The sequence below is a fragment of the Monodelphis domestica genome, chromosome 3, assembly GCF_027887165.1.
Source record: "Monodelphis domestica isolate mMonDom1 chromosome 3, mMonDom1.pri, whole genome shotgun sequence".
Lineage (NCBI taxonomy): Eukaryota > Metazoa > Chordata > Mammalia > Didelphimorphia > Didelphidae > Monodelphis > Monodelphis domestica.
In genome coordinates, this window is record NC_077229.1 from 500,902,986 (window position 1) to 500,929,402 (window position 26,417).

Sequence of the window (26,417 nt, forward strand, 5' to 3'; positions counted from 1 at the left end):
CTCAGCAGTAAATAATCTATTCCAGAGTGATCCTTCCTTCTGATAGAAATCCTTGTCAATGTAGTTGACTCTATAACTATCTGTCTTCATAGTGGTGAAGTGTTATTGGGTTTCTATGTTTTTATTAAAACAAAATTTAATTACACTCATAGATATACATAGAATCACACATATAGCCATTAAACTGGACTTATTCTGGACAGAAAGAATAAAGTTTAATAAGTTCTTTTTTTTTTTTTCAATACTATAGCTACTTCTGTTTCAGGAAAGCAACATTCTCCTACTTTCATTCAATGCTATTGCTTCATTTCTGACTTCATAATGATTTAATGGTTTAAAAGAATTAATTCAATCAAAATTGTAACCAGACAGTTGGTTAGTGAAAATGGGGGAATATGGTTGATTATTTAGTAATTCTCAGTTGCTGTCTGTACTCACATAAGACCCAATTAACAATGCTATTAAATATGATGATATTGTTTTAATAGAGGAAAACTCCAATCTTCTGAGTTTAAAGGATTTGATAGTTTTCCTCCTGGTAGCCATATCAATGCTTTTCCAGTGAAGGGAAGTTTTGAAAAAAGATTATACTTTTTTGTAGAATTGTACTTAATTTATATTTCAGTTTTAGCTCTAAAGACAATCCTGTCACTGGTAAAATATTGTAATAGTACTTGCACTCATTTTTGTGTTTAAAGTTTCAAATCTTAAGCAAAATTGTTCCAGGGATAGTATGCAGGAAATATGGTAGACTTCACCTATGTTTCAGGTATAATAAAAATTGATGTCCTAGGGAAATTGAATGGAACCAGAGAGAGCGGCTGTAGTGGTGAAATTTTGTCGTTGAGTCATTTACATTCTGATTCTTGATCCTTTTTGTGGTTTTCTTGGCAAAGATGCAGAAGTGGTTTGCCATTTCCTTCTTTATCTCATTTTACAGATGAAGAAACTGAGGTAAACAGGGTGAAATGACTTGCCAGTGGTCACACAGCTAGTAAGTCGGAGGCCAAATTGACAGTCATGAAGTTGACTCTTCCTGATTTCAAGCCCAACACACAGTCCACTGTGCCACCTAGCTGTCCTCTCCCTTTAGGAGAATGCAGTAATTGCATTTCTCTCTTCCCTTCCCTAACTGCTAAAGCTCTGTACTTGGAGTCAGGAAAACCTGGGTTTATATCCTGCCTGTGACATTTATTAGTGTGACCCGTGGGCAAGTCACATAACCTCTGTCTGCCTCAGTTTCCTTTACTATACAGTAGGGTTATTAATTCTCTCTCTATATATAATATAATATGTAACATAACATAACATAATATAATATAATATAATATAATATAATATAATATAATATAATATAATATAATATAATATAATATAATATAATATAATATAATATAATATAATATAATAATATAAAAATAGCTTTTTCCTCCAACGGTTGTGGTGGAGATCAAATAACAGAAAGTCTGTAAAGAGTTTTATAGACCTTTGAGCAATATGTAAATGAGATTTTATTATTATTAATCATTTATGTATTACAGAACATCAGTCACTCAATTCTTTCTTGAAATTCTAGAATCTTTTCTTAGAGATTTTCAAGTTGTTCTTAAAGCTTTATTTCCATGACTTGAAATCTGAGGAAGATTTTTTTTTTTAATTCTCACTTGGAGGAGATAGTTCTTTATTTTTCTTCTAGTTGACTGAATTGTTCTGTGCTTGCTTCAGTATTCTGAGAATCAGGAAATGGTGATTTCCTTCCTTATGACTTGTGTCTACCTGCATGTCTACTGCAGTTGTAAAAACACGTAGTACTTTGGTAAATGTAAAAAATACTTCATTGGGACTTTGGTAATAATGATTTATTGCCCAAATAGACTGAAATGTCATAAATATGGGGCTTATAAAAACAATTCTGGTTTCTGTGATGTGGCTATATTTTTTTTTTTAAACAATCCATGTCTTGTTCTTTATGGAAAATTTATTTCTCAGTTTAGCATTACAAGATACTAAAATCATTAGTCTTACATTATAACACTAGTAATCAAGGAAATGGAGTATAATAAAATTTCACAGATTTTAAAAGAAGTTTAAGAAAACTTGAATAAATGGAGGTTAAAAGAAAAGTTACAACAACATTCAGGGTACAGTGAATTTGGTTTCCTATTTCCAAAGGAAATCTGAGAACAGATATTCACTTTTCACTGTCTTTGAATATGCACAGAATCATGAGTCCTCTTCATTTCATAAGAGAATACCTCTGATCAACCTTGATATCTTTTCTGGCATATTTCTTGTATCTTATACTTATTCTTTAAATGAAGCAAAAGAAATGACTTCACAATAAAAAGTCATATTATGGGTTAGAAAGTAATTTTTACCTTTTTTCCAAGTTTTTTTTTTCCTATCAAAGGAGAGAAGAGTATTTCTCATATTATGATAAATATAAACACAAGAAGGAATATGAGAGGAAGGCAAAGTCCACAAGGTGCTATCCATTTGTTGTTTCTTCAAGGGAGTGTGACCATTCCTGGTGGTAAGCTTAAGCAAGGACTACTCCTGGGGCCAATGGCTCAGGGCATACTTACCCAGATCCCTCCAGGGCCAGTCCAATATGCATTAAAGAGATGTTGTGTGGTTCAGTTAGCAAGTAAGAGCTTTCCAGAGGGTTGTTTGTTTTTGTACTGTATGATCAACTGACACTGGCTCCCCTGCTTTTCCCTCCTCAAGACATTCCAACTCCCTTCTCAGTGCATTTTCATGGGCTGTTCCTAGTACCTGGAATTCCTTCCCTCATTACTTTCACCACCTAACTTCTCTGGCTTCTTTCCAGCCCCAATTAAAATCCCACCTTCTATAAGAAGGTTTTCTCCCAATATACTAGTGCTTTTCCTCTGTGATTATCATGTCCTGTTTGTACATAACTTGGTTGTTTGTATATTGTCTCCTCCATTAGATTGTGAACTCCTTAAGGGTAGGGACTAGGTTTTTTTTTTGTTTGTTTGTTTGTTTTTGTTTTTTGCTTTTATGTATGTATGTCCTAGGAGATTAGCACAATGACTGGCATAGAGTAGACACTTAATAAATGCTTAATAAGTTTACTTGGCTTATTGGCAAATATGGGGGTTATATATATAAAAATATATATGTATATATATTTTTTAAGTCAGTGACTGAAAATAGTAAATACTGGAGAAAAACACTCAGTTTCTACTCTATTAGCTTTGAGGTCAGTTAACTTGATGGCATTAGAGTCTGAATTGTTCTACACTCCTCAATTCTGAATTTTTTTTTTGGTAAAAATATGATTTCATAAAAGAAAAAAATCTTTGCCACATTAAACACAAAAGATAAAATTAATTACAGAAAACTCAAGAAACTTAGTGATTTTCATAGAGATTATCCCAAAAGTCTTAGTGCAGTTCAAAGCTATTAACTATGTCAAGACTTTTGGAACATCCAGTATTATATGGTAATACTAAAAATTATAGACTACAAGTACCAAGTGAGATATTGATTGTTAAAAAGTTCTAGAGACATCTCAGAACACCAGAGAAAATTTCAACATGAATGTTCTAATAAGCTTCACATGTGATTAGCAGCAGATGATAAGAAAAATGCATATAGATTTATGAACATCTCGAAATGCATATTGTTTATGAAAGCCTATAACTTTAATCCAGCCATCAGTATGATATGTGGATTTGGAGAATATCTGACTTAAAATAGAGTAGGAAATCATTTTCCATTCCAACATGTTTAATCTTCATACATTGTGTAAAGGGTAAAATTATGGCTGAGATTGAATGTAATAATTATTTTTGTCGCCAAGGATTTAATTTATAAAATCCTAATGAAAAAAACAAGTCAGCTGGAAATTTAAGTTGTTTTAATTGATAGTGGAGGAGATTAAGGAGAAGGAAGAAGGAAAGGAGTAGGTTCCCACCCCACCCCACCCCCCAACCCAGCCTGGCTGGTACTGAGCAGGGAGTTTAGGAGATAAGATTTTGGAGTATGAAGGAGGAAAGAATCAGCCTGATCTCCAAAGGGGCTCAGCTAAGATGCCTGAACCTGAAATCAGCTCCAGGGCAAAACTCACCACCAAACCCAGACAATAGCTGCCACCAAGCCAAGATGTCAGAACACTTAGCATGCTGCCAGCCAGAGTCGGTCATTCATGACCATCAGGACCAAGGCTGTGTAGCCAGGACCCTCTTGGCTCAGGCGTTCTGTGATTCTTGTGAGAGGCTGCCATTATTTGATGCTAATAATTTCCCTGACTTTTTATGCTTGTGTTCTTATATCTTTTTTTCTTTCTTATACAACATGGTTATCAGTGGCAGTATTTTTCCAAATAGATCTCACCTCCCAGTCTTTGCAGTAATTCTTTTTCTAACCCTTCCCTAATTTAAGTTATATTCAATAGTGCTTTGGATCACTAGTGATCATGCTATTTCCTAGTGAAAGTAAAGAGTAGATAATAGTGGATGAACACGTATCTTAAGGATTGTATCCTCTTGTAGAAACTTCACCATTACCAAAGAAATACTCATGCTAAATCATAAAGTCATTATATTCCAATCCAGAAAAAGTCTAACTCAGATTTTCTGGTTTCTACCGCTCTCATCATTAAATCCTTCTTTGCAAAATTAAAAGCCTTCACTCATTTATTTCAGTAAATTGTGAAGGGAGCCATGGGTGGAATTTAATCCTAAACTCTGGTATGGAGAGCCCATTAACAAATTTGAGTAACTGTTCTATTGAGTAACCAATAATTTTTAAAGTGTCAGCCAGATGTGACCATAGAAGGCTCTCTGAATATATCTCTTAAATTCAAAGCCTGCTTTATCAGGTAAACCAAAGTATACTGATCTTTATTGGGTGAATATGAATAATGTAAGAGTCTCAAATATTAATGTGGGGAAAGAATTTAGAAAAAGGAGTTACTTTTCCCCTTGTATTTTGGAGGCACAATTGGACAACCTAATTCTGAGATGTCAGTATAGATGGAGTTATAATTTGAATTATAATTATCTCATTGCTTTTTCACCTTAAAAAGAAAATCAGTGTATTCTACTCTAATCAAATGAGCTATTTGTAAAGTGTTGAGCACAGGGCCTGGCCTGTAATAGGTGCTTAATAAGTGCTTGTTCTCTTTCCTTCCTGACTAGGCAACATTGGTATGGTTAGATCATGTAATTGTGTCTTCAATCTTTTAAAAGATCCAAATGAAGCTTTTTTGTTTTTGTATTCAAACAATCATGGGTACATGCAGAGAGTACTTTCAAACCCTGTTATTTAGCCAAAAAAACAAAACAAAACAAAAAAACCTAGACAAAGTTTATGAAGAATGAAGTCCCATGATTGTCTAACAAAAACAAAGATGTTGATCTATTAGTAACATGATTATATTCTGCTTTTAAATTCAAATTGCTTAGGGACAGAGATTAAGTCAGTCACTTTAAAGATTTTCTTCAGCTATCCAGATCCTCTGCTTTGAAAACATCTGTTATGATTTTTAAAAGAATCTCCAGACTAAATGAATAATTAAATTTATACTCATTAGGCCATGTTTACTCTTTCCCCCCTCCTTCTTGTGAAACTTCCAGATGAGCCATTGAAAGTTGTACAGCAAAATCAAGGATAGAATATTACTCAGTAGTGCAGAATGAAATTGTAATGGTAAATTGACATAGAAGACGACCAAGTAAACTTCCTTTGTGCAGCCCTAAAATTAAAAAAAAAATGTTTTTTAATTGAAACTCCCTCCCCCTAAATTTCCAGATTTACCAATGTAAATTATATCAGCACCATGTATGGGTAAGAAATTTGTTTCTGTCAAATATGATTTCCTTTTTACTTTTTAAACCTTTACCTTCTTCCTTAGAATTGATATTCAATTCCAAGGCAGAAAAGTGGTAAGGGCTAGGCAACTGAGTTAAAGTGACTTGCTCAGGACCACAGAGCTAGGAAGTATCAGATCTCAAATTTGAACCCAGGACCTCTTGTCTCCAGGTTTGGTTTTCTAATCGTTGAGCCATTTAGCTGGCCCTCAAATATAATTTCAAATGAGATAATACTCCCGTTATCAGCCAAACTGCCATCCCCAAATAAAAAAAAATACAAAAAAGCTTTCCCTATGTTTGTGACATAGGTTGATAAATATAGTATATAAGAACACCCTAAATTCGGAACATTACAAATAGCTTATTGAATAATTCCTGAACCTTCTACCTATTCTAAAATCTCTTTGGATACTACCACTAATACTTAGCTACCATTAATATGGTGCTTACTATGGGCCAGCCCTTGTGCCAAAGGAAGCTATTCTAGACTGAAGGAGACCTTCCAGGCTCCAGAAATGTTTTGTGCAACATTTCTGACCTATAGTCAATCTCCTTTCTTCCTCTACAGAGGGATCATTCATTTGCCATAGTTTAGCCTTCACACAGAGTGAGCCTGCGGCTTGTGAATTTTTCCCTTTATTTCAGAGATTTTCTGTGGACTCTTTCCCATAAATAATGACTTTAAAAGATGTATAGTACCAAAAGAAATGATATTTGTTTTCTTTCCCTTGGACATTTTAAAATCGAATCATTAGCGGAAAATAAATTCTATAGGTTATAAGATTAGCTGAGTTTAATTTCTTTGTTAATTCTCATTTACCCAATAGATCTCAGCTCTATCTTTGAAACTCCCTTATTTCCTTAGTCAGTTAAATTCTATTAAAAATGATTTCCCCCTCCCCATACTCCCGAATATATCGATCATTTCTTTTTGGTCTTATACTTCATGGAAACTAGCTTCCTGAATGCTGATGATCTAGTATTCTTCATGACAAAAAAAAAAAAGGAATTATTGAAGCAAGTAGGGATATGGAGTTTGGAGAAGATTTGGGGTGGAGGTACCAGCACTGTTTGCAAGTAAATCAGGGATCATTTTGGAGAAAAGGGAATGAACTTATTTTGTGTGGTTTCAAAGGGCAGAAAAGAATGAATGGGTGGAAGTTAGAAGATCGTAGATTTCTGCTCACTATGAGAAAGAATGTTTAATAATTCGAACTGTCTAACATTCAACTCTTCTTGAGGATTCTTAGCATATCTTGTACCAGTGCCATTGTTTTAATTTATAGATTTCATTTTGCATAATTTGATAATGATAAAATTAAAATACTAGTTTAGTATATTTAAATTTTTATTTTGAGAACAATCTGGTTATATGAGAAGTTCTGTAAACTAGAGGCTTATTTGGAAATTTCAGTTGGAATAGCTTCATTCTACTAAAGAAATGAAAAATAATAACCCATACTATTAGTCACTAGTCAGTAATATCTTGAGACTCCACATGGTGAAAATCACTGCGAAATTGCTAAAATTGCTGTTTCACAATGAGGAGGTGAGAGCTTAGGGTAGTGGCTGTTGGTAATGGAATGGAAGGTTGCCAGAGGCATTACAAAAAAAACGTTTGATAGGGCTTGGTGACTGATATGTATGGATGGAGATGGAGAGGAAAGAGGACAAAGCCAAAGGTGACAATGACTCACTTTGGAAACCAGTGATTGTCTAACCAATATTGAATTATGGGAAATGCCCTTTGGTGAATGGAAAGAATTTTTTAACTTCCTCATTGGCTTAACTTTTAGGTATTCGGTGAACAATGGTAGATTATTAGATTGATCATGTAAATCAAAAGTGCTTTATAGACAAAATTGAAAGGTATGTGAAATGAATATAGATCAGCATGACAGCCTGCAGTTAAAAACAAAACAAAACAAAACAAAACAAAACACAGGTAAGTGTTTTGGCTTACTTTTTTATGTGAACCTGTGATTTCTTAAGAGTTGGAAATTGCTGAGGTATAAAATTTCCTCCATTGATACAGATGGATAACTCTTTCGTAATTTAAGAGTTTTAGAGGGTTGCCCGGGGGCAATGAGAGATTATATGATTTATGTTCTGCTAGTAGAGACTAGATTGAAAAGAAATGTTCCATGCCTTCAAAGAGCTTATGTTCTACCAGAGGAAACAATATGCGTGTGTATAAATAGACACAAAATGGAAAAAAAAATAAAGGAATTTTGGGAGTGGAGGAAGAGAGGGGTAAAGGAGGTGGTGCTTGAGTTAGGTAAACCAGGAAATGGAAATAAGGAGGAGAGGATATTCTAAAAATAGAAGATAGCCTATTCAAAAGCATAGAGATGAACCATGAGTTTATGGTAAGGTCAGGAAGTGGGAAGCCTGAGTAAATTGTAGAGTAAATGACAGGGAGGAATGTATAGTAAGTCTGGAAAGATAGGCTGAAGCTAAATTGTGGAGAATGTTGCAAACAGAGGAATTTGGTTTTGATTCTAGAGGAAATAGAGAGCCATTATCACTACTTAGTTGAGAAAGTAGCATAGATTTCTATCTGAAAATACCTGGGTTTAGGGAAGGATAAGAATGGTCAAGATACAGGCACTGCGTTTTTGTTCACAGTTTTTCACCCTTTCTTTTTCTTTTTTTCCATTCACATTCTTGTATATATAATTTTCCTCACTCTTTCTCAGTTCAAATGCCTTTGCATGCTTCTTTGAATTATTTACTTTTTTTTTTATTTCTTACCGCTAAATTATATTTTCTTTACATTCTTATACCACAATTTTTTGCCATTTCCTAAACTAATCCCAATCTTTTATTTCTATTCTTTGTAACCACAAAAATTATTTCTGTGAATATTCCAGTATAAATGTGATCTCTTTTTATTATTGGCCTTCTGGAATATATGTCTAGCAGTGAGAGAAAAAAGTGATGTATGTTCTTTTTTGCACATAATTCCAACTTCTTATCTTATTTCAACAGTTTGGGCTAGTCCACACCTTCAATGTTCTCTCTCCTTGGCCTTTCTAAAATGGCCCATTTCCAACTTTTGTTTTCTTTGTCAATTTTTTTGTTTGTGTCTCCATTTCCTAGATAATAAACCTCTTTTCCTGGTATTTGGTGCCCTCCACAATCTAGTTTTAAACTACCTTTCCAAACTTTTTTCACAATGTTGCAATTAAAGTGGCAATTAGGGCAATATTGTAGACATAGTTTACGAAAGTATTGAATGCTGTTCTTTTAGAAAAGATGGAATCATGGGCTAGTTGATAGTACAATCAAATGACTTCAAAATGGATTGATTAGCCACACATAAAAAGTAATTATTAATGGCTTGGTGTCAGCTGGCAGGAGAACTCCTTTGGAATACCTCAAATGGGAAGCCTGTGCCTCTATGCCATTTGGGCAGGGGGAGAGAGAAGGGAACAATAAGTATCTCTTAAGTACCTACTGTGTGCCAGGTATTGTGCTAAGCACTTTACAAATATTATCTCATTTAACGTTTTTATCTGTGACTATCTGGATAAAGAAATAGATGGCATCATTGCCTTCATGTCAAATTTGTAGATGACACAAGCTGAGAAAGATAGCTAACATACTAGATGCTAGTGTCTGAACCCCAAAAGACCAGGCTAGATCATTGAAGTGAATCTAGTAAGAGGAAATTCAGTAGTGACAAATGTAAAACCTCATAGCAAGGCCCCTAAAACAATCTCTTAAGTACAAGATTGTACAAGATAAGTACAAAGTAATTGCATGCTCCAACAGTTTTTGTGAAAAAGATGTCGGAAGTTTTATAAACTGGAAACTCAGTATGAGGAAGCAATGTGACAAGAAAGCAACAGAGCTACTATGATCTTGAGTTTTATTAAGAAAGGTGTCATTTCTACAAATAAAGAGATGAGTTTTTCCATAGTCTGCTTTGGTCGGACCACAGCTGGAGCATTGTGTTTGGTTCTGAGCTCCCTAGTTTCAGAAGGATATTGTTAAACTCAGTAGCATCCAGAAAAATGCCAACAGGGTCATGAAAGACCCTGACTCTCGGTCATGATAATCAATGGAAGGAACTGGGATCGAATTGCCTACAACAGAGAAGACTCTGGGAACATGATAGGTTTGTCCAAGGTATTTGAAAGGTCAACATGTGGCCCCAGGGGGCATGAATAGTAGTAATAGTGGGTAGGAGTTGCAAAGAAGTAAATTTAGACCTAATATCAGAGAAAATTCCCTACCAATTAAGGCTGCCCCAAAGTGGGATGGGATGCTTTGGGAAGGAGGGAGTTCTGTTCATTTGATGTCTTCAAGCAAAGGCCAGATGACCTTTCTCTGTTTGCTATTTTATAGGAGAGATTATTATTCAAGTATGGCATAGACTAGATAGACTTTGATGTGCCTTCCTGTTCTCAAATCCTTTTATTCCAGGACAAGCTTGGAAAGGGAGGCAGATGGACCGGGGAAGCCCCTGGACTCTAGGCATAGAGTCTTTACCAAATGGGCCACAGGAAGTTACTAATGTCTTTTGAGAAGAGTGATATGATCAGATCCCTGCATACCAAAAAAGAATCTGGCAATGGTAAAAGGATGGATTAGAGGGGGAGAGACTGGAAACAGGATGACTGATTAGGAAGCTCTTATAATAGCTTAAGTGATGAAAGCTTAAACTCATTATCTGGCAATAGGAATAAAGGGAAGACTACAGATGTAAAATGCATTACAAAGGTAGAATTGACTGGATTTGTTAATATGTGAGAGTTGATGGAGAAATGAAAGCTAGCTAAGAGTTCAGACATGGGTGATTAGGTGAATGGTGGTGCCATTGAACTAAAAGGTAATGTGATCAGGTGGAAATACCTTTGCTTTTGGAGTTAGTGACCTCCCTTCCAATCCTGGTTTATCTCTTCACTACCTAGTAACCTTGGGTATTTCATTTAAACCCAAAGGTGCCATTTCTTCTGTGAAATGAGGTCTTTTTATATTAGCTGGTTTCTGAGTTTTCTTTTAGCTTTATGTCTATGATCGAAGGAAATCATTAGGAAGAGCCAGTTTTGTAAAAGAGATAAATTAATTTTTGTACATGTTATACCCTCTAGGACATCCAGGTCAGGATATCATTTATGTAGTATAAATGGGAAGTCTGGAGAATATAAGGAGGATGGAGGCTAGTCTGGACATACTTATTTGGAATTCATTTTCTTAGATGTGACAGTGAAGCTAGAAGAGTAGATGAGACAGCCAATGGAAAGAGCCATAGACAGGGTCTTGGGGTTGGGAGGATTAGTATGGATTGGGATTTAGGGGTTGTAAGGAGGAAAAGAAGTCAGAAATAGCCAGAGAAGTAAGAGAAGAATTTTGGTTTTATGAAAACAAAGAGAAGAGATGTTTTTGAAAAGTAGGGGGCAGTGGAGTGACTCAGTGGATTGAGAGCTAGGCCCAGCAATGGGAGGTCCTGGGTTCAAATGTGACCTTAGGCACTTCCTAACTGGATGACCTTGGACAAGTCACTTAACCCCCCATTGCCTAGCCTTTACCACTCTTCTGCCTTGGAACCAATTCATGGCATTGGTTCTAAGACCAAAGGTTAAAAAGAAGAGGGAGAATGAGGAGAAGAAGAAGCAGAAGCAGAAACAGAAGCAGCAAGTGGAGAGGGAAAGGTTGAGGATTCATTAGAGAGAGGCAAGATGCTAGTGGCTGCTGGAGGCAAATGGCAATATTAAGGGCTAAGGCAGTTAAAATCTCTAGTTCATTTACATTGATGGATGAAAAGTGAATGTGTCAAAGAGTTGAAAATTAACACCTTAATGTGTCACCTAAAGATATAACTTTAGTATAAGCAAATCAATGAAAGAATTAAGCATGAAATATTCTCCTTCATGGGATGGGATGGGATATGTGTCTCTAAGGATTATTTTTTAGTGACTCAAATGATGAAATAGAGGATTTGCTCATTCAATTTTCAGATCTCACCAAAATGGGGTGGCTTGGTGTCTTTAAAGACAGGAACACACTGCAAATGGACTTTGTTTAATTGAGCAAATTTTAAATTCAAAAAGTTTAATAAGCAAAAATGCAGGGTAGTGTGCCTGGAACAGTAAACTGATGGCCAATTACAAAATGGCAAGTTGATCAGTGTTTAATAATGTAGTGAGCTACAATGAGAAAATCACTGTCCTGGACTACGTAGATGGAAGTATATCTCCTAACATGATTAGAGTCAGGAGAAGGCATAGGGAATAAATAGAAAAAAGACTGGAGTCCTTTGCCTGGTGCTTAGTAACTTGATAGACCAGACTGAATGACTTGATAGACTCTTTGAACTTCAGAGGGCCCACTTGTTCCAAGGAAAGTAGTTTATAAGTCTTGTCACGATGTAAATGTGAATGACTATTTTCTATATCTTTTTATTTCTAAAGGTCTAGCAGAAATCTCATGTTTCTTGGAAAGAAACCTTCTTGACCACCCCAGCTCAAGTTGATTTCCCCCTTTTCTGAACTCTTCTATCTCTTATTTCCTATTGCTCCAGATTTAACATGTATTTGTGGACTATCTTATATTCCCTAGATGTTTTATGTGGGTTAGTTTCACATCTTCATTGTGATTGTAATTTCCACCAGGCTGTAATGACTTATGTTTTATGCTCTCTTATAATTACACAGAATCTCACATAGAATATTAAACAACAACCTGTTCTTGACTTTGTAGATATGATCTACAGTTAAACTGAGGCACATGGAGATTCACTGACTTGCTTAGGAACTTGTAAGCGTCAGAGACCGATCTTGAACCCATCAGGTCTTCTTGACTTTGAGCCAGGCACTCTATTCTTTGTGCTACTTCTCAGGACTTAGTAGGTACTCAGTAACTATCTGTTGGCCCATCAGTTGGTTGATTGGTTGATGGATTGAGGTAAGGCTTTGCCCAAGATTGCAAGAGATGGACTAGATGACCTTTTAAGGTTCATTCCACTCCTGAGATCTTATGGTTCTAGGGCAAGTGATAAGAAAACAAAGGGTTTGAAATCAAATGAGACAAAATAATTTTTGTCAATACAGCACATAAAGGGTATTTGGGAAGAAGAATGGGATTTTTGCTAAATAAACAGAGGCCAAGTTTAGTAAAAAGGTGCCCAAGAACAAAATGGTTCTGAAAGTTAATAAAACATATAGAAACAAAGGTTTATAAAGTTAATGGTTAATTAGAAACTGAGGAAAGCCATAGATGGGTTGATAAGAAGTCAGTAAAACAATACTGGCTACCCTAAATACTCACAATAAATTTTTGTCAATTACTGCTCACTTAGTTCAGAACAATTAAAAATCTCAGCAGAGCTTCTGAATTAGTATAGTTAATTTTTTTTCAAATGTATGTGGAGAATTGGTGACATATCCAGGAACTGTAAATGAACTAGGAGAGTTTGACTTTTATGGAAAACTAGGAAAAATAATTTGAGGACATCCATTCTAACTGTAACATATAAAAAAAGCATTATTAAAACTAAGAGAATTAATCTCTTTTTAGTTAAATGAGACATTCTAGAAGAAATACTGTTTAAGATCAGAATTAGAAAGATCTTGAAGCACCTGTGAGCATATGTAAAACTCCATTGCTGAATTTCTTTGGTTCAGAAGCTAAAAATGAATTTTATCTATTTGAATTACCCAACTATTCCCAATCTGGAACCATTCCTTAGGCTGAGGATATCTAATATTAAGGTCACAGGAATTGGGGGGTAGTCCAGGGAACAGGTATCATCCTGCCCTTGATCTCTGAATGTTTTTGCCTTGAATGATGCTGGCAGTGAGATGGTTATGGAAAAGCCCAGAAAAGGAATATATCATATAGGATAATGGTGAAATAAAAAATAAAGTATTAATGGAATAAAGTAATTTGTGGTTATGTAAGTATGGCACTAAAATCCAAAAAATATTTGATGATAGCAAATATTTAATTATATGCTACAGTAAAGACCTGAATTAAGACCTAACCTCAGATACTTACTAGCTGTGTGACTCTGGGCAAGTTTTTAAGTCTGTTTGCCTCAGTTTCTTCATCTGTCAGATGAGTTGAAGAAGGAAATGCAAGCCATTCTATCTTTGCCAAGAAAACCCCAAATGGGGTCATGAAGGGATAGGCATGATTGGAAAATCACTGAAAAGCAATAATAGTGTGTGTACATTCACAAATGAATAATATTTACAGAACAGCAAAGAAATTATGACTATGAAATGGAGGAAATATATTAAATGCTTTAAACTATTTTCTTCTGTCATAATTAGAGTTTTCCAAACAAATTTTACTGAAAATTGACCTATAGCAGATGAAAGGAACAGGTTATCTTTCCTTCTCATCCACCAATTAGCTAAAACATTAAGTCTGAGTTGGCATAAAATCATAAAATTTCAAGTTGGAAGAGACCATAGAAATCATCTAGGTCACCTTCTTATTCAAGAATGACTTATAAAGCAAGAAGGGAATGTGGAGGAAAACTCTTCAGAGAACAATGAAGGGCTTAGATTGTGGGCCTGGGAAAATGAAATGATCTTTACTTGCAATAATAGATGACTCTAAGATCTTTTTCATCTCTAAATCTATAACCCAGTGATATTTTTAAAAATTAGGATAATATTAGCAGCATCAATATCACAGTGCTATTCTGAGAAAACTCAATAGACAATAGAGCAGTATATGTACTTCTGTAATGTGAGATATGCCCTTCTATAAGGTAACATATGCTCCTCTATATGTCTATTTTTCTTTGCTCTTATTCTCTTTCATTCCTCTTCAGCAGGTGACCCTGGCCACCCTTACTTCTTGAAAGTCACTCTTCCCTTGGTTTACTTGAATTGCACTAGCTTGGTCATTTTTCTACCCTACTGATTGCTTCATCTCTGACTTTTTTTCCTTTTTCATCCAACTACTAAATATGGTCATACCCCAAAATTTCTTCCTTCTTTGCCTGATTTTGATATACACATTCTTCTTTGGAAAATCGCATCTATTTTGATGGCTTCAGCCATCTTACTTGTGCCCCTGACTTCGAAATCAACATCTCTAGCATTCCCTACTCCTATTTTGATCTCCTTACTGGATAATTCCATTTGTATGTTTTATTATGGCCTCAGATTTAATATACCTAACCTATAATCTACCAGACTTCTGCTGGTTATTATAAGATTACTACTGCAGGAAGTCACACAATTGTTCTGACAGAGTCTAATGCAAATTTAAAAAAAAAATTTTTTTTTAACCCTTACCTTTCCATCTTGGAGTCAATTGACTCCAAGGCAGAAGAATAGTAAGGACTAGGCAATGGGGGTTAAGTGACTTGCCCAGGGTCATACAGCTGGGAAGTGTCTGAGGTCAGATTTGAACCCAGAACCTCCTATTTCTAGGCCTGGCTTTCAATCCACTGAGCCATTTAATCTCACTTGAACCCCCAATGACAAATTGCAATTCTCTTACTCTTCCTTGACACTCTTAATCTTGCTCCCCATAGTAAGTGTAGCAAATATTCCTTTCTGTTCTCAAGATACCTAGAGCACCTCTTCCTTTCAACAAAGAAGTTCACCTAATACTTGCTGAAAAGGTTAAGGCTATCCATTGAAAACTTTTCCACCCCAGTTCCATACTCCTTCATCTCTACTTTGTCCCTCATTCTATTCTATTTTGCTTCAGGCTAAAATTCCTTTCCTTCTGTCTACTTCAGGAGTTCATCCCTTTAACTATACCCCTCCCTAGTTTTCAGCTCTTGTTGACATACGATTTTCCTATTGCCCCCCCCAAAAAAAAGACAAAAAAAAAGCTGATGACGATATGTGTGTCCTCCACTTTTTCAGCTTGCACCCACTTCTTAATTCCTTGAAACCTAGCATCTCACTGGAAACTGCATTCTCTAATCTCTAACCAATGATCAGTTTATTGGTAAATACTTTTCTTATTCTTTAGCCTTCTTGACATTCCTGCATCATTTGGTACTGTTGACTATCCCCTCTTGTTTTTCTCTTCTGTCTGGGATTTTCATCATAATACTTTTCCATGTTTCTCTTCCTACACATCTGATCAATCCCTTTAAGTTTTATTTGTAGAGTCAAATTCCTGCCTAATAGTAAGTGTACCTCAAAACTTCATCCTAAGTCTTCTCTTGTACTCTCCCTCTCCCTCTCTCTCTCTCTCTCTCTCTCTCTCTCTCTCTCTCTCTCTCTCTCTCTCTCTCTCTCTCTCTCTCTCTCTCTCTCTCTCTTTCCCTCTCTCTCCCTCTCTCTCTCTCTCTCTCTCTCTCTCTCTCTCTCTCTCTCTCTCTCTCTCTCTCTCTCTCTCTCTCTCCCTCTCTCTCTCTCTCTCTCTCTCACATACATACATATGCATATATATATGATCTTATCAGCTCCCCTTAGATTTAGTTCTAATTTCTGCATGACTCTCAAATTTATCTTCTCATCCCATAGGCAAGTATAGAATACTGACTAGCTCTACCATCACACCCAGTCCATACCCTATGCATACCTAAGATCCAGACCTCACCTCTCTTTGAGTTCTAGTTCAAAATTTCCAGCTATGTGCTGGGCATCTCAAATTTGAAATGTTTAAATCTAGATTCTCCTTTAAAAATTATTGACACCTTTTTATTTTTTATCAGTCATTTCCATACTACCCCTCATTTCTTTCATTTTGATTGCCTTCCCTTATCTTTTTCGGTCTCAGTGTTAGCCATCCCTACTCCTTTCATGAAGTTTTCCTTGTCTCAACTCAGAGTTCTTCCCCTTCCCCTTAATGCTTAGGAGACCCTGTATATATGTGTAAAAATCCTCTGGTACTTAAATTCAGCTTTAGACTGTTGTTTTTTTCATCTGTGTACATGCTCCCTGAGGGCAGGGGGAGCTGTGTGGGCTGCTTGTTTATTTGTGTTCATCACTGTGCCTAATTTAACCTTTTTTTAAAGCTCTAAAGCCAACGTCCTCTCAGTTCAGGTTCATTCTCTGTTAGGACAAAATGAAGTATTCGCAAGTCACTGGAAATTTAACAGAGAAGGCTCACTTTGCCCTCACAGCAAAGATATTGGGCAAGGACACAGGAGCACTTAACTCTTTTTCACAGAGCCCCCATTCCATATCAGGAAATGTGTGTGGCCAATCAGTGATCAGGGCATGGTGTCTTGTATGGTTTCAGATACCCACCAAGTTTAAGAGATGCCAACTACTCTAATCTGGGATCTTTTATGGCCCCCGACAAGAAAGCTCCATGAAGGAAGTTGGGACCAATCGGGTTGCATATGAAGAGGTAGCTGAGTCAGGGTCTGGTCCTATCATAGTTCTGTATGCATAGCAGGCACTGACATATTTATTGACTGTTTTATTTTTCAATAGCATGGAAACTAGCTTTATGATAAGCATAATATACTAATAGAAACATAGATTATGAGAATATGTTCTTGTGATTTAAGAAAAACCTGGGTTCTGAGTTCTGTTTTGTAGATAAAGAGTTACTGAGGAATGAGAGGCATCTTCCATCTGTGTTAGCCTATCAAAGTGCAAAATTCATAAACTAGTATTCCTACGTTTTTATTTATGAAAAGACTCAAAGATTTTTACTGGGGAGTTCTTAAATAAGTTGTGTACACATCATTATCTTTATAAATGCCATATAGACACAAATTGTGTTTAGCTTGAACTGAGTATAAAAGAATTGTGTTTTAGTATCCAAATCTAAGAGACACAGTATACTACAATGGAGATGACTGGCTCTGGAGTCAGCCTCTAATTCTACCACTAGTACTTTCTTCTTTCTGAACTCAAGCAAATTTCAAGCAAATTTGACCAACAGTGGCCTTCATTTCCTTCTCTGTCAAATGAGGGGGATAGAATTGATGGCCTCTAAAGTCCCTTCCAGCTCTCAGTTAACGATCCTGAATCCAATAAGTCATGTACTGGCAGAGGAATCGACAGATCGGATGGACTCTATAGGAAAATTACGTATACTTTTTTTCATTTCCACTTTTCATTTTCTTGTGTCATGTTCTTGATTCTCTTCTTGGACAGTTTTGGGATGAACCACGATGGAATTGGAAATTCTTGTGGGACCAAAGGTCATGAAGCAGCAAAACTTATGGCAGCTCACATTACTGCAAACACCAACCCTTTTTCCTGGTCTGCCTGCAGCAGGGACTACATTACAAGCTTTCTAGAGTAAGTAACCTTTGGAGAGGAATGATGAATTTCCAGAAATAAACCATCAATGGAAGCCCAGTTATTGACTCTAGAGCTTCATAGGTTGTATGATAAGTGACATTAGCAGAGGTCCAGTAATGTTTCCCAGGCTGTTTTCAAAATTATGTTGTGGCAAGTTCTTTTTCCTCCTTTTTAAATGGCATTATAGTCTGCTAAAGAGATTTCAGAGAAGTTGGAGCAGGGATATGGGTGGGAAGTTGTTAAATATATGAATGATAAGAATCATTTAAAAATATGAAGCTATGTCTTACAGAATTCAAATTTATGTGATTTCTTTATTATATACAAACATATTTTACAGATATATGTTAAAAAACTTGCATTGGTGGAGAAACAGTATCTCAGAAGTTTCAAAGCATTTAATAATAAAGAAAAAAACTCAAGAACCATATTGGTCGGAAAATGGGCCAACCACCTGAAAAAAAATTTTGAAAGGAAAATTGTGTTAGCTACACTTGGCTTGTACATAAGGTCAAGAATGGCCTTAAATACAGACCAATTTAGTAAACAACTAGGGAGTTCCCCTTAAAGACAATGAAAATGTCTCTTTGCCAGAGATTAGAAACTAGCTAACAAATGACTTTTAGCATCTTTCTAGCATGAAGCTATTATTTCAGTCCCTTCATGCGTATTACAAGTCTGTTTACTTCAGAAGAACAGTTATCAGTTAGCAGAGGTGTACATTGCCCCAGGAAAGCAGATGTTCTCCCAGTTCTCACCTGTGAAACTAAGTTTGAATAGTGTCTTAGAGGCGTCAGGGTTTTTTTCATACTATTAACCTCAATTCTTTTGTGTGAAGTTATCTTCGAAGATGACGCACCTTGTGAAGATGGCAGATTGACCTAAAGAAAATTTGAGCAGCTGAACTTGTTGGTTTTTTTTCCAATTTCTGTTTCCTTTTTTTTTAAAGAAATTGAGTTTGCCCAGAACTTATGTTGGCATGATCTCCCGTTACAGAATTCATTTTTCTCTTTTTAAGATTGTATTTACTTAAGAGAAAAAATTCAGTAGTTAAAGTATAGTAGACATAGCATGGTTTGTTGGAGAATGGGTTCAGATATGCTGCAAATCAAACCATGTTTCCTGATAGCTCAAAGTATAAATAATGAATTCCATGAAGTGGTCACACGTATTCAAATTTGTACTATCCAGAATTATACTTATGTAAAATTTGGTTCCAGCCCACTGCAAATAGGCTGTGAAAATTCAAATAACATTACCAACTTCATGAGATTTATTATTCACACTAATCAGGCCCTAGCTGTATAAGTTTGTTGTGAAACAATTTCAAAACATAATTTTGGGTCCAGCTGTCCAACACTAGTGTTTCAAAAGGATTTCAATCAATTAGTTAAAATAAAAATATTTAAATGAACTAGAGATGGAGTCGATTCAGAAGGCAGAAATTTAAAATACTTCTCCACTATTTCAAGAGCTTATAATTTTATCATTATGGGTACTCCTTCCCCCAAGGCAGATGTCAACGGTTCTATATCTTAGCAGGTCTTCATGAGTTTCTAAACTAACCAAAAAATTAGTCATCTGATAGAATAAACATCTGGTGATGAGATGCTCTGAATTTAGCAAGGTTGGTCCTTTGATGACAGACTTACTGCCTTTCTGACTCGGTAGGGCTTGCTAGATTTTATGCTCCGCTGGCAAAATCTTCAGGGACCCAGAGTCTCTTACTCTATTGGTGTCAATTCAAATAGAAATGGGAGTCACTGTACCATACATAAAGATCCCTGTGAGTTACACATTGATTTAATTTTAAAATGTGATATCATTTCTGTTTTATTGGTTTTAAAAATGTATTTTGCTAAATATTTCCCAATCATGTTTTCATCTGGTTCAGGTTGCATTTGAGAGTGTTTATTGGTTGTATAGGACCTCATGTCTGACCCCTCGGATTTATAATCCAGTTTAGGACCTATCATATGACTAAGAGGCTCTTTCTAATCTCAGCAATAATTGACTATACTGTCCTTGCATACCAAGAAAATTCATACAAAGAGAGACTTGGGGGCATTTGTTACAGAAAGCATTGAAGATTGTCATTTTACAAGATGACTTGATCCCAGAATCAGACTTTTAAACATTGATATAATTTTGCTTTTCTCCAGATCTTAAGTCAAGATGGAACTGGAACCCATTCTCTGGCAGCCCTCACTTACTAGTCAACTTAAGTATCTGCCACTAGAATGATAAATTGTATGGCATACCCATGAATTCCTATACATTTTCTGGGGTTTAATTTTTTTAAGAGACTTAATGAGGCTTAGGATTCATTTTTAATGTCCTTTTGCCTGCTTGGACTCAGCACATGCCCCCAATCTGAATTTCTGTCAGAAATTGCTTGACTAAAACCATTTATAGCCACTCTGTCACTCCAAAAGGGACTCTATGAATTTGTGGCCAGATCCAGCTCAATCCTCCTGGTATGGTGAGATTTGCCAAAATAAGTAGAATTTACCATTATGGAGCCAAAATCCCTCCAAAGCAGCATTATTCAGGCAAGAAATCTAGACTTTCCCTAAAGGCAAAAGGTGGGTAAACGGAATTTACCAGAATGAGTGGAGAGGGGAACATTGATGCAGTAGAAAAGGGATTGTGATTGAGGGGCGGTAGGGTGGCTCACTGGATAGAGAGTCAGGCTTGGGGATGGGAGGTCCTGGATTCAAATTTGACCTTAGACACTTCCTAGCTGGATGATCCTGAGCAAGCCACTTAACCATATTGCCTAGCCCTTACCACTGTTCTGCCTTGGAAATGTTACCTAATATCAATTCTAAGACAGAAGATAAAAGTTGAAAAGAAAAAAAAGAGATTGCATTTGGAGTCAGGGGATCTGCTAATTCCTACTTATGTGACTTTAGGCAAGTTGCTACATGTTTCTTAGTCTCAGTTTCCTCATTTCTAAAATGAAGGGATGGAACTAGACGATTCCAAGATCCCTTTTAGCTCCAAATCTATGATCTTGTGATTGTTATGACAGTCTAATGGGATTACTAATCCTATAATTTGTGAAAACATTCCCATCTCACGGAATCAAAGGATTGTTCCCAAAGTTCTCTTTCCAAGTAAAAGATGGATAGAAGAGGTAATTGGGAGAGACCTGGGAGAATATTGCTTTTCATGCAAACTAAAAAATTCTAGTGACAATTTGACCAAGCATGCGTTTAAAAAAAAATTGTTCAAGGTCCTTAAAATAGACCAGTTCATTGGAGCACAAAGAAAGAAGAGTGACTTCACTAGATTTTTCTTCTTCTTTCTTAGTCACACACTAAGCCTAAATGCTTTACTAGCCACATGTGATATTTTTAATATCTGATCAGTAATTATGATTACAATTATGTTTTCAAGTTGGCTCAGGAAGACTCATATCATTTTATTTGGTTTCTCTCCTCAAGAAAAAGGAACTTCGAAAGATGAATTAGTTAGAAACCTCTGCTCAGCCAACAAAATGCATCCCTTCTCCTTAGTGCCTGGCTGGGCCAAAGATGACGGTGAATTTTAACAATGAGCTTTCTATGATTTATGGAAATTCGCTTTTCACTATGTTAGGCTGAAACTGATTCCTTGACCATAAAAGCCAGTAAACTTACGTTCAAGTTTCTCTCGTATCATTCTGAAACACTAAGTGCTGTCAATCCATCAGGAGGTGGTGTTTACCAACTCCCAATATTTTTTTTCAGATTTCTTAAACTCGGTGATTCAATAAGTGGTTCATGAATCGCCCAGAAGCCGTCCCGATTAAATAATAAAGAACCCATTTCCGTTAAAATGGACGAGTTATGCCAGCTTCTGATGTTTTCCGACAACGGCTTTGCAGGTAGTGTCCTTCCTATCTGCCTGCGGGACTATTTTTTTTTAACTTAAACAAAAAAAAAAGGAAAGGAGAAGATGAGCCCGGTATTATGGCTCACACCAATTGATGACTATGAGCTTGTCTACCAGGCAGTGGAGGGCAGCCAAAAGGAATTTAGGCCACATTTGATATACTTCCCACCATTTAGAGAGAGGATAGAGCAATTTCAAATAGTTTTCAACAATTCCTGGGGCTTCTTTGAGTCAAATAATGCTCTATTCCGATGATGCCAATTAGGTCCTGTTAAATTTGTTTAAATTGTTAGAGAGATGTATCAGACTCTCGCAGTTCCAAATTAAATACAGACAAGTCGTTTTCACAAAAAAGCGGGTTGCTGAAAATTTGGGAAGCAAATTGTTATCTAACATCCCAAAGTGAAGTAGAGAAGAAAAAATTGAGAGCCTGGCTCCAGAACCAGTTCCCATGGAGGCTGAAATAAGAATTTCAGGGTGATCAAGACACTAATTAATATTTCTTATGGGCTAGCAATATTCAAAGGCAATATACTATAGAAAAAAGAAGCCAACTATTGGCTTGATAGACCCTTCTAGAAAGATGGACTCTGCAGAATGAAGGATTTTTAATATTTTGGTTTTATTTTTTAAGTGTGCCTTAGAAAATAATTTGGCAGTCTTCCCTCCATTTCAGTGGCAATCCTCCATTTTTATTATGAATCTCTTCATCTGACTATATTTTAATGGTGTACAAAAGAAAGAACAAGGGTGATTTAATTAGCATTATCATGGTTCTTGCAACCCTGAAAAAATCTAGTCTGATTATAATAATCTTAACTGTCTTTGGGTAAACCCATCGAAAAGATAAAGGCATTATACTCAGTACCTATAGTACAGAAGAAATGAGAGGTTTGAATCAAGGTAATTGAAGATAGAGAAGACTATAATTCCAATTCTATGAAAAATTTGATAGAAAATCCCTATAAATAATGTCTTTACATGTAGTAGATTGTGATAATCCTTTCCCTATTTTTCCCTATTTTTTTTTTTTTGCTTTCTTTTTGTGATAGGAATGTATTGTGGTACAGGTAGTTAGCTCAGTGGATAGAAAGCCAGACTTGGATATGGGAGGTCCTGAGTTCAAATCTGATCCCAGACACTTTCTACCTGTGTGTCTGTCCCTGAGCAAGTTAACGCTAGTTGTGTAGCCTTTACTGTTCTTCTGTCTTGGAACCAATATTTAGAATTAATTCTAAGACAAAGGGCAAGGGTTGTTGTTTTTTAAAAAAAAGATGTATTGGATTTTTTGTTTTTGTTTCAAGATGGCATGAAAACATTACCTTTTTCACAGTAAAGTTTTGAACAAAGTTAAAAAAAGATACATTTGGCTTTCAGATTGGCCCAACTATGTTTTAGACCATAGGTCTAAAAAGCAGAGTACAAATTGTCTTAGTGAAAGCAAACCAAAAAATATGACCAGGGGAGTCATCAGATACTCTTCAAGCTCATCCACTTGACTTCATGGGAACGTGTGGAAGACAGAAGCTTGGCTAATGTGGACAGTAAGGAAGATTAGGAAATCTACAAGTTATGCTTCTCTTATTGTTCTTATTTCCCAGGCTAATTATCTAGGTAAGGAAGATGACAAGCCTGAATTAAAGTCATGAGACCATAAAGTATTATTAATTTTGAATTCTTGGTGTCAAATATGATACTTGTAGGAAAGCGCATGTCATTAGAATACAGAAATTCTAAACTTAATGGTCAAAATTAGCCTGAAGAGTAGAAATATAAATGGAAATAGTTCTTGAGTTTGCTAATTTTCTTCTCTGCTATGGATATAAATTGAAGTTGTTTTTTTTAAATTGTGAAACATATAAAAAATTTAAATCTCATAGATTTAGAACTGGAAGGGATGTGAGAAATCTTGTAGTCCAACTATTCTTTTTATAGATGAGGAAACTGAGGTTCAGGGAGGAGAAGTAACTTGCTCTGACCCTAGATTCAGTTCTCTTTCCACTGTACTAATAGCATGGAAAAGTATAAAGAAAATGAGACTGAAAACCAGGAATCAAAGTTCACTTCCTGGGCCACCACCTCTTGTGTGACATTGGGTAATTCAATGAGCATCTCTGCTTTAGTTTCTTCATTGATATAAATGAAAGCATTGAACTAGGCAATCTTTAAGATTCCTTGAATTATCAATATTTCACAATACTGTAAATCTCATTCTATAGTCTGAATCTATTAGGATCAAGGATATGAGGTTGATCAAAATCTTTTGTTTTACATTAGTGACAATGGACTGTTGTCATTTTAAATTTGTTTAGTTGTGACTGAAAATTGTGTCAACAGAATGGAAAATTTATTTAATAGTAATTATGACCCAAATAATGATTCTTTATAAGTATTCTATATTTAACAAAGATAAAATACAAAGTTTTCTTTATGTCATTACTCTTATCGCCAGCGGCAATGATATAAAATACAAAAGCCTAAGTATTGATACAGCAAACCTACATGAATCATAACCAGAATCATAAATAAATGAGAATTTTCACCCCATATGCAGCCTCTATGTTAAAGAGACAAGTAGCAAGAAAACAAGTTTATATAATGGCTTAACTTTTAACAAAATACAATATACATTCAGACTTAGGATAATTTTTGAACAGTACAAGTCTTTCAGTCATCAAAAAATATAAGAATATACATATTCTGTTGGAATACAGAATTTCAGAAAGATTTTTCAAGAAAGAATTCTTTCCGCTAAATGCTCTAGCTAATATTTAGTTAACCCAATCACTCCAGCTGCCAGCTATTCTTATTAATTAAAATTTTACAGTTGATGCAAGATAGGAAGGTAGGATTATTATAAAACACAAAGACAAGTAAGTCCACCTTACAGATTAAATTTACATTTCAAGGTCAGTTATAGTTTATATAATGTTAATTATTTTTTAAAAGAAAGATTGTTATTTATGTATTTGAAGAGATAATGGACTGGTTAAATCTTTGTAGACCAGAAAATTTTTTGTTCTATTTGCAAAGTTAAATTAATGGCAATTTATTCACTCATTCATTTGGTGAAGTCATAAGATTGGTTATTTACATTGAGAAAATGAAGACAAGATGGCTTCTAGTCATTATCAAAGTAAATTGCTTTAATATGTTTAAAAAGTTACTTTTACAGATTAGAATGTAAGCAAATTGAAGGCACAGATTTTTATCATTTTTGCCTTTCTTTCTCCAGCATGCCATGCAGTGCCTGGGCTTAATAATCTTGATTGGTTGATTAGAGGCTGAGGAGGAGAGACCCTATCCTCCATCCTCAGAATAATCTTTATTCAGTTGAGATAGTATCTCTCTAGTGTATGTGAATCATGGCGATGACGATTAACTTAATTGGTAAGAGAATTAAGATTCAATGACTTGAAATGCTGAATGATACTTTTAGTGAAAAGGACATTGAGGAGAGCTCTCAGTCAAACCCAGTGAAACCTTCCTTCTTTGGTATCATGTTTCAAAATATTTATATTCCTCTAATAATGATGGATTTTAGTAAATTCATGGCATGCTCCACTTGGGGTATTTCATGTTATATTTAATTCATTTACTCCTATTCTAGTGTTATATATTGTTGTATGATGATTTTTCATTCAATATAGTTCTGAAAGAAAAACAAAAAAAGACCTCTAAAAGCTTTTTTTCCATCATACTCAAACCTTAGCAGAATATGAGGTGTTTCTAAATAAATCTCTAAAAGGAAAGTCAGTCTTTTGGATAAGTCTATGCCATACATGGTCTAGGCCAGGTGATTCTGGGCCAATGACTAGATCTGCTTCTTTCTGTTGAAAGGTCTTAAAGACAAGAACAGTATTTTGGACACCTTTGTGTCAATATCCTAAGAATATGGATACAGGCGATGCTTAAATGAGGTAGTTGCCTCACTCATAAAGTTAACCACTTGTCCAATTTGCCACCAGGAAAGGGTTTTTCTCTTGGGGAGTTCTTGTACTCTTCATGGATCACTCCTCAGGGCCTCTCTCTGGCAACAAGCTTTTGCCTGAAATTGTATCGACTGCCTACTTGACCCAATCTTTCTTTTTCTGATTTCTCACGTTTAATTTTTTTCTCTTTTCTTTCCCTCCCTTCCTTCCTTCCTTCCTTCCTTCCTTCCTTCCTTCCTTCCTTCCTTCCTTCCTTCCTTCCTTCCTTCCTTCCTTCCTTCCTTCCTTCCTTCCTTCCTTCCTTCCTTCCTTCCTTCCTTCCTTCCTTCCTTCCTTCCTTCCTTCCTTCCTTCCTTCCTTCCTTCCTTCCTTCCTTCCTTCCTTCCTTCCTTCCTTCCTTCCTTCCTTCCTTCCTTCCTTCCCTCCCTCCCTCCCTCCCTCTTTCGTTTTCTTTCTTTTCTTCTTCCTCACAACCAAATTAAATGACATCAATCAATGGAAAATAATTACATAGATTCAGGATGGAAGCCACAAGAGGAATATATTCCATGATCTTTTTGTTGTACTTCTGT

At 35.7% G+C, this 26,417-nt stretch overlaps 1 protein-coding gene across 3 annotated transcripts in view; it reads left to right on the forward strand.

Annotated features, from left to right (window-relative positions):
* Window positions 1-26,417, forward strand: part of ADAMTS6 (ADAM metallopeptidase with thrombospondin type 1 motif 6) — a 353,046-nt gene that overhangs the window by 187,043 nt on the left and 139,586 nt on the right. For all 3 annotated transcript variants that reach the window (XR_008917943.1, XM_056824863.1, XM_056824862.1), the window contains exon 10: window positions 17,885-18,031. Coding sequence is in view for 2 of the 3 variants with exons in the window: in XM_056824863.1 (XP_056680841.1) it covers window positions 17,885-18,031 (147 nt within the window). In the remaining variant the exon portion in view is untranslated. The remainder of the gene's footprint in view (window positions 1-17,884; window positions 18,032-26,417) is intronic.